Source organism: Eupeodes corollae, chromosome 1 (assembly GCF_945859685.1).
Source record: "Eupeodes corollae chromosome 1, idEupCoro1.1, whole genome shotgun sequence".
Classification (NCBI taxonomy): Eukaryota; Metazoa; Arthropoda; class Insecta; order Diptera; family Syrphidae; genus Eupeodes; species Eupeodes corollae.
The window spans coordinates 265398493-265412714 of record NC_079147.1 but is presented as its reverse complement, the minus strand read 5'-3'; the positions used below and the strand labels follow the sequence as shown (position 1 = coordinate 265412714).

At 36.3% G+C, this 14222-nt stretch overlaps 1 protein-coding gene across 1 annotated transcript in view; it reads left to right on the top strand.

Moving 5' to 3' along the window:
- The window catches only part of LOC129942470 (protein embryonic gonad), a 91682-nt gene that overhangs the window by 65679 nt on the left and 11781 nt on the right, over positions 1–14222 (top strand). The window contains exon 3 of the mRNA XM_056051439.1: positions 13943–14020. Within this exon, the coding sequence (XP_055907414.1) occupies positions 13943–14020 (78 nt within the window). The remainder of the gene's footprint in view (positions 1–13942; positions 14021–14222) is intronic.

Genomic DNA, 14222 nt, shown 5'->3' with positions numbered 1-14222 from the left:
AATATTGTTCAATGATGAACACAAAATTTTCTTTCTACAAAAAAAAAAAATAATAACTTCAAACAGAAAGTGTCAAAAATTACAACTAATTGCAATCATGTTTTAATTTAGGCATGTATGATTTAGTTTGATAAATGATATCGATATCTCGAAATATTTAATGTTAAGGATCGACAAAAAAAATCAAAGTAAGAAGTCAACGAGTCTTATGTCAATAAAAGCGGCATTTCAAAGTCGAAATTTTTCAAAAGCAGGTGAACAGACTGTGTAACGGTAACGACGAATGATTTCCGCTGTCAGACAAGATGATCCATTTAAAAAAGATAACGAAATCCAACAATCCCGTTCTCCCGACCTAGACTAAGTAAAGGTTTACTAAGCTGAAGTCTAACAAAGCCGCTGCTACTAGAGCAGATGGCTTGAATGCCGAGCTCTTTCAAGCAGATGCAGATACTTTGATTAGGAGCATGCACCAACTAAGCTGTAAGTAGTGTTTACCCGATTCTGAAAAAAGGAGACCCTCTAAACTGCAACAACTATAAAGGCATCAGTCTATTTAACATTGCCTACAAAATCTTCTCTTCCGTAATATGTGAACGTCTAAAGCCCAACGTCAACAACCTGATAGGTCCTTATCAGTGTGGTTTTAGTCCAGGAAAGTCCAACGTCGATCAAATATTCAAGTTACGATAGTTGCTGGAAAAAACCTAAGAACATTAAATCGAAACCCACCTTCTTTTCATCGATTTCAAGGCCGCATATGACATCATATATAGGGAAGAGCTGTATAAAGAGCCATGTCTAGTTTTGGCATCCCTGTCAAACTCGTCCGTTTTTGCAGTAGACCATGGAGAATTCACGCTGATCTATAAAGGTTGGAAAAAACTTAACAGAAGTTATCGATGTCAAAAAAGTTTTTAGACAAAGTGATGTGATGTCATGTGATTTTTGTAACATCGTACTTAAAAGAATAGTGCAGATCTTCCTATTTAACACTAGGGGCACTATCTTTCAAAAGTCTGTCCAATTAACATAATCGTGAGGACTCAGCGTGATGTCGATGATGCTTTTCCAAGCATTGAGAAAGAGGTGGTATAATGGGTTAAACTGTTAATGAGGGCAATCAAAAGTTCATACTGTCATCAAGAAAGAAAGTCTAGGTCAAAACGTCACCATCGACAGACGTAACCTTAAGGTAGTTAAGGACTTCGTCTACCTATTCTCCGCTATTAACGCAGAAAACAACGCCAGCGCTGTGATCAAATGAAGAATAACTCTTAACAACCGCTGTTTCTTGATGCTAAGAAAGAAATTGAGAATTAAAGCCCTCTTTCGAGGCACCAAAGTGTCGCTATAGAAGACTCTCATCATTCCCTTCCTGCTATATGGTCCAGAAGCATAGACTAGGACAAAAGCGGATGAAAGCACCATGGGTCGTTTTGAGAGAAAAGTTCTTCGCGAGATTTAATTTTCCGTATAAATAGAAGGGAAGTGGAAGGGAAGACAACGCAGATTTAGCCAGAAGCGTAAAAATCAAATGACAATGCTCCGGTCCGAAAAGTCTTCGAACAGGGCAGCCCAGTTGAGGAAGATCAAAGATCAGGTGGCGCGAGCAAGTGGAAATAGACCTCACTCAACTTGGAGCGTGAAACTGGAGACATCTAGATTCTCTCGATGGCTCTAGTTTACACATTACTGTAGCACAAACTTTAGTAAATAAGAAGTGAAGATGACCTTTATTATGAAACCTTGCACTGCAAAATTTGGCTACAAATTCATAACAAAGGAAATAATATTGAAACACAGTTTTGATACGATAAGCATATGTCTAAAAGATCAACTTTTGGCAACCTTGTTAATATTTTTGATACCTTTTTTTAACATGTTACAAGGCATCTACAATTGCAATCCAGCCCTGCCTCAGCAGTCAAAGAGTGAACTCAATTAAAATACACATATCGTGATATGGTATCGTGATTAATTTTTCTGCTTTATGAGGAAACTGTTGCAAATTAGTAGCCAGACTGCAGCGTCAATCATCAGTTAGTTAGTTACTTTTGGTTGTTGTTGATATGGTAGCCAACACACCAAATCGATTACTCTAACATGACAGACTGAGGCTTCTTGTCCTTAGGGTTGCTAAATTTGGTATGTTTCAAGGACCTTTAACTTTTTTTTAAAGCTTGTTATACTTAACCCATCTGATGTGAAAAATGATATTCATCCATATATTCCTGATTTGGAAAATAAATGCCCATTTCAATACCCCATGGATATTATTCCAATGCCAATAATAATAATTAATTTTTTAATGCGCTTGACAATTCTCTAGAGCAACCACCACCAACATCACACAGGGAATTATTCCGATAATTGGACAATTATAATAACGCTGGAGCTGGTTGATTCACTGGCATGGAGTATAAACAGATAGAAGGTACATTGGTATATCTATATGCCTTTGATGATTTGAGATTGTAAAAAAATCTCTAGAAATGATCGAGAAACTCTATTTTGTGCTGGGGATCATTAGTGGAGCTTGTGCGCTTCGTTTTATTGGTGCACTATAGAATTTAACACTAATGTTAAATCTGGGTGGCCGGTTCTATATAGTCTATAGCTTTTAGAAGACTTGTTGAAATATCAACGGGAGGAAGAAGAAGGGGAGTAGAAGAATTGTGGAATATTACTATTATTATTGTGAGTCTATTTTGATGATGATTGAGCATAAAACTTGATAGTTTGTTGCAAGTTTCTTTTATTTCAAAAATATCTAACCGGATACGAACAGCATTCGGATGGTTATAGAGAATATATGAAGTGATCATAATTAGAAGCTCGCTATATATAGATTGTAGGTTATCAGGGTAATAGTTCGAGTTGGGGATCATTTGGTTAAATGGAACAGTACAGTGAAATTAAAGAAAAAGTCAAGAAACTAAATAAAATAGATAGCAGCACGTAAAAATTGAAATATTATTGTTGTTTTTGAAGAACTAAAATTATTAATTTTTCTTAAATGTCGATGGTTATCGAATAAAAGCTCAGTTTAAAACAAATTGAAAATGGCTCTTAAAAAAATAACGTTTTAAAGAAACAATGACTTTGGTAAAGCTTAAGAAAATAAAGTATCCTATTCAATATCGTTAAGTCACTTTATTACTTTAGCAAAATTTGCAACAGTTTGACCACAAGTAAAAGTTCGATTCTTATTACTGATGCCTCACTAAGAAAACTATTTTTTTTAGTTCAATGTACATGGTTTGGTTTTTCAAAAGAGGCGCTACAAAAGTAGAGCGACAGAGACAGCAAACAACGAGATCATCGTCTAGTGAAAAATTTTGAATCCACAGGCACAGTACAAAATATTCCCCTGCAAAAGAGCCAAAAAAGCGGCCGCAGTGTCGGTAATATTGCTGCTGAGGCTTCAGTTGCAGAAAGCCTAAATAAGTCTCTCATATGTCGTTCTCAAACGTTGGGCATCTTTGTGACGTCGTTGTGAGGAGGTTTGCGAAAGCATCTTGGCCTAAATCCTTAAAAGATTTGAACTGAAGCTGCTTGACCACCAGAAGCGTCGTTCGTGAATTTAGCTGAGTAGCTACTTCTTCCGCTATGACCAGGACCGGCACGTTACTGTGAATGGGGGACCACTACCGTTCAAAGATAGCCGAACATTTTTGGCCTCAATTGGATGATATGGACTTGGAGGACATAAGTTTAAAAGACGGCTCCACAAGCCACACACCGAATGTCACAATCAATTTATTGGAAACAAAAATGTTTGTAGAATGTGATATCTTACGAAATGGTCCAGTTGGCTACGTCGGTCGTGCGATTTGACGCCGTTGAACTATTTTATCTGGAGCTACGTCAAGTCCGTCTGTAGTATATGCTAACAAGACAGCTACGAATGATTAACTTCGTACAAATATCAAACGTGAAATTGCAGCCGATTCATGCTTGAAATCCGTCAAAAATTGGGTTCAGCATCTGGACCTCTGCAAACATGCCCGTGGTTGCCATGCAAAAGAATTCGAGTTTCATATATATTGGCATTGAACGTATACTTTGACAGGAATAAAGAATTTCATTGATATCCAAAACCGTTTTGTTTTATTAACAAAAACTTTTGTAGCGCTCTTATTGAAAAATCCGATACTAGCCAGTATATAATTTTTATAGTTCAAATATCAATCATTACTAAGAGTTGCAAGGTTAGCACGCAATTTATAAGTTGCAATATTTCTAGAAAAATATCATTACTTTTCATGGCAAACTTACTACTCTCAGGTTTTTTTTGTAAACAACTTAACTTGGCTCCTTTTTTAACATTTATTAGCTTTATAAACGAAATGCTCTTACAAATTACAGGTATTTAAGTTGTTCCAAGGGAACAGCCAATAAGACTTGTGAAGAAAAAAAATCACAAGTTAATTTTTCTAAGGTTTTGACAGTAAAAATTATTTCAATTGACAGGCTGATAGGTCATGGTACAAAAATAAATATTGCATACAAAATTGCAGGACCAACTGCTTTGACATTCTCTTTTAACTAAGTTTTTTTTTGAAAGTGTTTAAAAAGGTTAAAATATTGCTCAGTGAATTATTAAACTGATTTTTCCAAAAATGGTCACCACTAATTCACGTCATGTCAAAAAATAAGAAACACAAGAACTTCAGAAAATCAAATTTTCACACATTTTATGATTTTATACATTTTCTGTAGAATCAAAGTGCTATCCACTTATCTGTCATCTCAAATTTGATTCAGACATAATACGAGCATAAAACAACTAAAAAAGACCCCACATTGACACTATTCTCACGACTTCATCAAACATAGACAAACAATCAATCAAACACTCAAGGTTCGATGTTTCTTAAATTAAATTCCTCATTGCCCAACATGACAAAAAAAAAACAACAACTATATCACTTGAAGTGTTTCGATTATTTTTGTTTCGTTTAACTCACACACAATCTTCATACCTGACTGACTGAGTACACGCCACCGCTGCTGGTCCGGCCGTCCACCCCCCTCCTCCGATCTATGTCTCTGTGATTGTACGAGCCGAACGGTGTACTTAATTTCTCAATAAGTATACTTAATTAAATTCAAACCAGCAATATGCGACGATCATTTCACCTCAAACTTGAAAGACAAATGACCAACATGCAAACCATCAATTTGTTGCCCCTTTTAGCTTCGGGCAAGTGCGCCAGCCAGCCAGCCAGCGAGAGCCTAAAGTGACAGGGACAACTTCGGAATCGGCCATCGAATCAAACAACACTGTAGGTAACCACAATATCGTCGTCGTCTTCGTCGTCCGTCCAGTTTAAAAAACAAACCGACAGACAAAAAACAACAGAACCCATTGGTAAAGTAGTCCGATTTGTGCGATCTGAAGTAGAAGATCGGTTCTACAGCAAAACCAAAACCGCAAAAGCGAACACCATATCAAACAGACAAAAACTACAGCAAAATGTTAACGTAACGTAATTGAAAGGCCGACATAAGCGGCCACAGAGACTTAGACTAATAATAATAAGCGAAGAGGCGCATTAGGTAGCTGCTAGAAAAATCTTGAAAGAGATCTATCGCAGCGATCACTGGCAAAAGGTGATCAAATGAAAAATTACCTTCAATCCTTCATCTGTGGCTGATTGTGTGCGAGCTTCTTAGTTTTGTATTTTTAAGTTGGCTAAACTTTTCTGTCACAACAATTGTGATCTCGCGCCGCTGCGCTGCTGCGCCGACAAGAATTAGAGCTCCAAATGCCACCGTCTGTCAGTTGATGTGCCGCCAAGTGGCCGCCAGCATTGCTTCTTCGTCGTCGTCGCTCTTCGAGTTTGCACTGGAAAAGCACCTCTTCTGTCCTGTCCTGATGGTGTATAGCGCATATGTTGGAAACATCGGGTTCGCTTTCAAAACGATATCACAGGTTAGTCTGAGTTAGCTAGCTTGTGTAACATAGTATAACTACTACTTGATCATTGCAATGATCGTGGATATTCGAACTGCACCAAGAAGCACTTTCCTTGGCTTGAAACTTTGCTGGCGTCTAGCCTCTACAATCATGCCACCTACTTTCGTATGCACGATGCAGAGCAGTGCAGCGCGCAGTGCATTGCATGTGTTGTTATTTTGATATATTGTGTCAGTTTGGCAGCCAACTAATGCGCCGGCCGCCGCCAGAGAATATGATCGAACTTATACTACACGGCTTCGTTGAGGACTGATGTAGAACGTTCTTGGCTTGGGTAACGTTTGAAAAACAGCTGATTTAATTATAACTAGCAAATTGCTATCACCATCATCGTCAAAGACGACGAAGACGAAGATAAAATAAATTGCTCCACTGAGACCATTAGAGTCACAGTGATCATCATTATTATCGTATTGTGGCGCATAAGAACAGTAGCATCAGAGCAGAGAGGCTGAGTTGGGTCGCAGGTTGTCCGCTGAAAAGCCAGTGACGAGGACAAATATGTGACAAATAATGTTAAGGTCTATTCATCTTTGTGTTTACTTATTTAATTTTGTGTTTGGGAAATCTTTAAGAACTTTGTGAAGAACGTGTGGTTGGGTCAAAATGTCAAGCTTTTTCTTATAAGTTATGTTAAGCCTAGAGCTTAGTGTGATCAATGAGTACGATAAATATGAGCCAATATCAAATCTTATTTTTTTTGTAAAAGGACGCTCTTAAAGGGAGATACCGGCTTAAATTTTTACATACCAAAATATTTAAGAAAAACAAAATTGAGTAAGGAATTCATTATTCTTAATGTTCGGCTGACAAACAAAACTTTTTAATTGACATTACGTCCTAGTTTGAGCTTAAGTTTGAACTAAGGAGTATTTTTAGAGGTCCAAAAATTACAGCAGAATTGCAAAAAGTCTATTGGCTACTTTTTCGAAATAGGTGACTCAAATTTTAGACGAATGAAAGCTATTTAATAACTCTAAGAACAATGTACCTGCTTCGTTATCTATTTCTTCTTTATCATTACCACTGATACCAGCACCTAATGATGTTAATTTCTCACAATCTTCTTCAACAGCCCAACTGGATGTGGATTCTTCGACTTCTGCTGTGTCGAAAAACATATTTTTGCCAGAAATCACCTACAAAACTACTTCACTAACATCTCCAATTGTGTCCCACCTAGAGGCAGTTAAAGGGCAAAAAATATTGGTTCTTTCTAAACTTGCACTGTCTATAAATGCACTTGACTTAATATAATCACTACAACTATGGTAGTCAATACGACAACTGCGGTTGTCAATATGACACCCACGGTAGTCAATATGACACCCACGGTAGTCAATATAACAACTGTGGTAGTCAATAGGACAGTTGCGGTAGTCAATACGACAACTGTGGTAGTCAATATAAGAAATCTCGATAGTCGGTTTTTGGTAGTCAATATGACAACTGCGGAAGTCAATAGGACAGTTGCGGTAGTCAACACGACAACTGTGGTAGTCAATATAACAAATCTCGATAGTCAATTTTGGGTACTCAATACGACAACCAAATTGTCATATGGACTACCGAAGTTGTTCTATTGACTACTTTTGTTGTCATATTGACTACCAAAAATTAACAATCGAAAATTGTTCTATTGACTATCCAGTAGTCAATTCTTAAAATTAAGGTTGTCATATTGGCTATTTTGGTAGCTAATGCTACAATATAGCCAAATTTCAAGTTGACTATCGACGATTATTAATATGACAACTTTTTTTTTCTGTGCTTACTAAGTATTCGTCCTTTAAAATACGTGCACCTGACTGAATTTTCCATGTTTTAAATTCACCATCGTTTTGACCTAAAGGAGTAATAGTTCATGAATTTATGAATAAGTCGATCAACTCTTTTCGTCAGTATCAGATAACGCTGAACCACCGTCAAAGCAGCTTAAAAAGGTTTTAATCTACCAAAACGTAAATGGACTTCGGACAAAGACCAACATGGTTTACAAAAACATTAACAATCTTCCTCACGATATCAATATATTGACGGAAAGATGGTTTAACAACTCTATCTCGGACTCTTCTTATCAAGTCTTTAGACGTAAACATAATAACTCAAAAGATTAAAGCCCCGTTGGTGGCGGAATTCTTTTGCTATCAACAATACTTTCACAGGTTACAGGTTTGACGAATTTCAATCAACAGACATCCAAAGACTATGCTTGAAAATTAAAATGGCAACAGGACATTTATTTTATAAGCATATATACCTATAAGCTCCAAGAACGAGGTTTATAAAAACATAACCAACTTTATAGAAAGTATTTATATACTTTTGTAACCTAAAGACGAAGTACTGGTTGTTGGTGATTTTAATTTACCCAATCTCAATTGGATTCAAATTGACGACGATAACTTCTTTGTTCCAATAAACGCGTCATCTTCAAATGAGCTTTTAGTAACAGATGGTATGTGTTCATGTGGCTTAAGTCAACTCAACGGTGTGAAGAACCGTTTTGGGAAAACACTCGATCTGGTATTTTTCTCCGAAACCAAATGCTCTTAAGCAGAATTTGTGCCAAATTTGTGGACGAAGATCGCTATTATCCTGCATAAGACATAGCACTTAATTTAAACACAGCTTCACCCCATATGCTATCTAATAACAACAAACTAGAATTCACCTTTAGTAGGTGTAATTTTGAAAATATTTTCACGTATTATGTCCTATCTATTATTGGGATCACCTATTTTGTAACTTAAATAATGACGAAATGTGTAACATTTTTCATTTAACTCTTTTTGAGACTCGAAAACTTGAGTGTTCCAATATGATTTGATTCTTACGTTAAAAACCTAAAAAACAAAGGGAACAAAGCTTGGATAAAGTATAATCAAACAGGAACTGATGATGATTATAGGACGTTCATTATAATAAAACAACTTTTCACTGACTAACATCCTATATGAGGACTACAATCGAAAAATTGAATGAAGCCTTAAAAATAATCCTGATAGTTTTTGGAAATTCGTTAATTGGAGAAAGCATGTGGGTACCCTAACTTAATGACTGATTCGACATCAAATAGTAATGAGCCGAGAAAAATTGAGAACATGTTTGCAAACTACTTCAAAGATGCTTTTGCAGATTAACACATCCTAATTCCTAACACATCTACCACTGTTTTAAATTGTCCCCACTTAAATTCTATCAATTTCGTTATAATTAAAGATAGTGTCCCTAATAGTATCCTACAACTTGACGAATGTTTCAGTCCTAGTCCCGACAGTGTACCATAATCCATTTTAAAGAAATGTGCTGCAACACGTTTTTAATTAACTCGCTCTTTCCTTTTATCTGGAAGAGCTATTTCATAACAGTACACAAAACGGTCCTAAAAACGCAATAATGAACTACTGACTTATTGCAAACTATCTTTGATACTTAAACTGTTTGAGTCAATCGTAGCTAATGTCCTTTCTTTTCACTGTAGTTCAATTATCTGTGTTAAGCAGCATAATTTTGTTAAAAATCTTTCAACTTATACTAATCTGTTTCACTTAACGTCCCTTTGTTTAGATGTTTTTAAAAACGTGACCAAGTAGATTGTATCTTTACAAATCTTTAAAACTATCACAGCAAGGTTTTAACGACTATTTCATAAACTGGATCTCCTTATATTTGCAAGATAGACGTTATAGTGTTAAATTTCGTAATGAGTGTTCAAGTTCATTTCTTGTGAATTCTGGTGTCCTACAGGGTAGTCACCTTGGTCCTATGCTATTTGTTTTATTTATAAATGACTTGGCTTCGATCATATTGACTGTCTTTTCTTGCAAGAAGATTTAATATTATTCAGGGAATGCTGCAAAAATAGTCGTCTTTATTTAAATGTTGACAAATATAAAACCATGAATTTTACACGCAAAAAAGTTCCAATTGTCTTTAGTTACATGTTTGATTCTTGTTTTTTAAGTAGAGTATATGTTTTTTCTGACTTGGTTGTTGTTTGTCAAATTTCTTTCCTAATCCTTACTGTTAGATGTCCAATTGTTTTCTCTAGAGGTATTGAAATACTTTCAGTAGTGCAAAATACAAATTAACGTTTATGTGTCGATATCATTAAATTTGAGTAACGCCTCCTTTATTCTTAATCCTAACCTAAAACAAAAATGTCGATGACATCAAATTTTCTCATAATTGTAAGACACCCTTTAATTTCACACTAAAAATGTCAAAAAGTAAAAATTATTCAATTCTCAGTTATTCAAGTGATAGTTTTTTGAATACTAATTTAAAAACTAGTTCAAAATATTATCTTCAGCAAGTTCATCCGACTAAACCTTGCAATTTGTATGTTGATCCATTGAAAAGTCATAAAGCTGTGAGCTGCTGCGTCCAGCATTTTAAAATGTTCGGGCGGTATTTCTCTTTGAATGCCATCCTATCTTAAAAGGTCCGCCAACAATTGTCGAGACATTACAATTCGAAACTTAACCTACAATAAAATAGAGATAAATAGAAATAAAGGTAACGTGATTATGTAAGCACTTTTGATCCGAAATCCGAAATCACCAATCCAAATCCTAGTCTGTTTCTTTTTTTATTTTGTGGTAAAAAACCACGTCACACTTGTATCTACCAATCTATCTTTTCCCAGAGCGATCGTTGAATATACATATATACCTATGCAACAAGCGATAACTACAGCAATATATACATATATAGTTACCGCCAACATAGCCGGTGGCTGTTGTCCATCGTTTCATGCCATCTCAGCCAGCATCATCAGCCAGAGCAATAACAGTGATGTGACATTAAATTCTCGCCGGTGTGCGATGTAAGTCGGCCTTAGCAAGTTATCTCGACCTATCTATCTATCTGGGCCTTTGATGTAGCCAGAGAATACGGTGGTGGTGATGCGCGGTAGCTCTATAGCATCGTAGTCTCAGTCTTGGAATTACATCAGGTTAGCACAAGGCGGCGCGACTCGACGCGATGCGACGGAAGGACGGACGTCGGCAGCGGTGACTTTAGGGTGAGTGGCTAATGTCTCTGACATTAAATGTCAGACAGTTGAATTTTATTGCCTCCGTGGCCACCTCTCCTGTCGAAACTGTGACTTGTTTTCCGTGTTCCTCGGAGCTAAGTACCCTCTCAGATTCGATTGATTGCGGCTAATTGTCCATTTGTATCATCAAACTTTGAAGTTGTGCTGTTGTTTGCTTTTTTATTTCTTCTTGTTTGGTTGGGAGTATTGTGATGGTGACTTTCATGTCAAGGCAAGGGAACACACCATCACAATACCTTTTGGCTTCAATATCATTGTGGGCTGTATTTCGATTGTCAAGTTTAACTGACCAAATTGTAAATAGAATAAATGACTTTCTGCAATTCGACGAAGGCTTTGTCTTTCGTCTTTCTGAAAGACCATCGAGTAGGTAAGCTTATTGATAGTCTTAGGGCGAATGTTTCCCTCTAACATTATTCCAGACTCTGTAGACATTTAGATATAAATGCAGCATCATCACAAAAGGATCCGGTTGTTTTGAACTTGAAAACCAACACGTGACATTCTTTTTTATTTGCATGAAGATACATTCAAGCTGAATGTAGATATATATGAATCTATAGAAGTACAAAGTATAATAATGCTAAGGGTGAAGCACCTGTGTCATTATGATGTCCATGCTTTTATTTATTCAATTTATTTAGTCATTAAGGTTTATGCAACAAGAGTTGCAACTTTGTTCAATCGAATACAATATGGGAGTAGGATAGCTCGTACACTTATGGGGGCTTTGGAAGATGTTTCACAATTGAAATGTTAGATATTTGTTAATGCAAATTTCCATCATTTATCATTGAACATCAACTAAACATTTACCTCTGCATAGGTACACACTTGATGCATGCAGTACTCGCACATAGGTATGATATGGCATCAGAGAAAAATTATTGCTTAAGATATCGATTGAATTGTTAATATATCGATTATTTCTTTATATTGCTGAAAAAATGTAGGTTTAGGTATTTCAAAGCTCATGTATATTGTTGGCATGAAAATAATGATGTTGCACTTGTTTTAATAGTGATGCGCTGTACCTATCTATGAATAATGCATTCATTGGGTGCATTATGCAAATTTTGTTGTGTAAATGAAGATGGTTTGTAGAATTATTTTTTGTGATTTTCCAAATAGACTTTTATGTTAATTTTGTTGATTAAATTGAACAATTGGTTACGTAAACAAAGAACAAAGTTCCAATTGACATCATTGAATATTTGTCCCAGGTCAAAAGTTAAGTTGATTAATCTTTTCATTCGTATTTATGTTCGTACGTAAATCACAAAAACTGACAATAAAACAGAAAATCTCACTGTGGTGTATACGTCCTTTTTGGAAGCTATTTTAAACAGACACAATTCTGAAACAGATGTAATCATTATACATTTTTAAAAATAAAGAAACTATCAAAAAACTGTCAATAGGAAATAAGGACACTCTTCAACTTTTTGATTCCTGTTTAGTTGTGTCCATCTAAAATCCACGCACATATCATCTTCACTGAGACCATAAGAAAAAGTACTTTTTTCCGCGGTTAAGATCAAAGGGTTCAAATCTTTTCTTTTCTTTCTTTACAACAATTTTTTCGCTCTCAACTTTAAAGTGCCAACAAACAGCAATATTCCTTGGGGAAAAATCATTTTTCCATCTTACACATAAAAAGACACTCTAAAGTTAAACTATTATTAAAAGCAAGCAGTACACATATCTGCTAACCATGCGTCTTCCCGACCGACACGTTCTCATATCGGGCAGCTACATACTCTTTTCTCTAAAAAAAAAAAAAAACACTTTGTGCCTGAAGCAGAGTAGATCAGCGCAGTGTGAGAGATTACGATAGGAAAATTGTTCTCCTCTATAGAGAATATGTCATGGGGACCCAATGGAAGAAGAATAAGAACCGAAACCACAAAAAACATACGCGCACCCATAAATCCAATGACAAAATATTTTCCACAAGCGTGTCGAGATCTAGAAGCACAAAACCGCGCTTGAAACTATATTGCCATCACCAGGCGGTAAATGTATTACACTACTGCGCCTGGGTGATGCCCACCACAAAAGAATTCCCGCGTCATCTTTTGTGAACCAGATGAGCCGCGACACTTTTTTTTGTGTCGTTTTGTTGCTTTGTTGTTGTTGTTGTTATTGTTGATTCTATTTGAAAGGAGAAAAGTGTTATCCCAATTCCATACAGGCCTCCTGGATACCAACAGAGGAGTCTAAGCTCAGCCGGAGGTACCAACTACCGGCTCAGTGAGCTAAAACGCGCAACGCTTCCTTTGACTAACTAGCTCCCTTGGGGCACAACAAAAACTAGGGTTGAAACAAATTGTTATACTTATGTTGAAATTTATTGCTCTGCGACGCAACGCGCCAGCCACTGCTGGTTATATTGTCCATATGTCCAGTTCTATGCCATAGAAGCCGGCCGGCCAGCCAGCCGACTATTCCAGGCCATCCATCCTCTATCGATGCAGATTTTGTATTTATTATTTGTTCGACAATAGCGCTAGAAGCTGGGCATCTTTTCTGCTCTTCAAGATGCACACTCTATATATTCATTCAGGCGACTTGGTTTGCGTCTTCGTTGTTTAGCCGTTGTCGTTATGATGATATTTGGAAGCGAAGCACAATTTTTTTTCGTTTGACTCTTGAGAAATTTGTAACGTACGCATTTGGAATATAGGTTCGTTTCGGTTTTGAATGCTCTCATTGTTGAGGTTATGTTGTGACAATAAATATGTGTCATTTGGGGCTTTATTCTGTTACTTATGGATTCGTTTGCATAAATTGAATTTTCTATTTCTTCCGTATGTTTTGCATATACATGTTTTTAACCTGTTTATATAGTTTTTCCTTATATTTTTGTTTTTGTTTGTTTCCTATTGTTACAGATGAACCAGCTATGCAAAGTTTGCGGTGAACCAGCGGCTGGATTTCACTTTGGCGCGTTTACGTGTGAAGGCTGTAAGGTAAGTTATATATTTTTTACTACTTGTAAGACTATTTTATATTTAGATCAAAGGCAATGCAGTTGCAGAGTATTTTCTATTCATTTCAAGTAACAGGATGTAATTTAGGCTTTGGAAGACAAGCTTAAGAAAGTGCCACTCACCTCCTCACACTTGATGCAATTGCATTTGCTTTGGGCTGCTTTGAAATTGATTTCTAAGA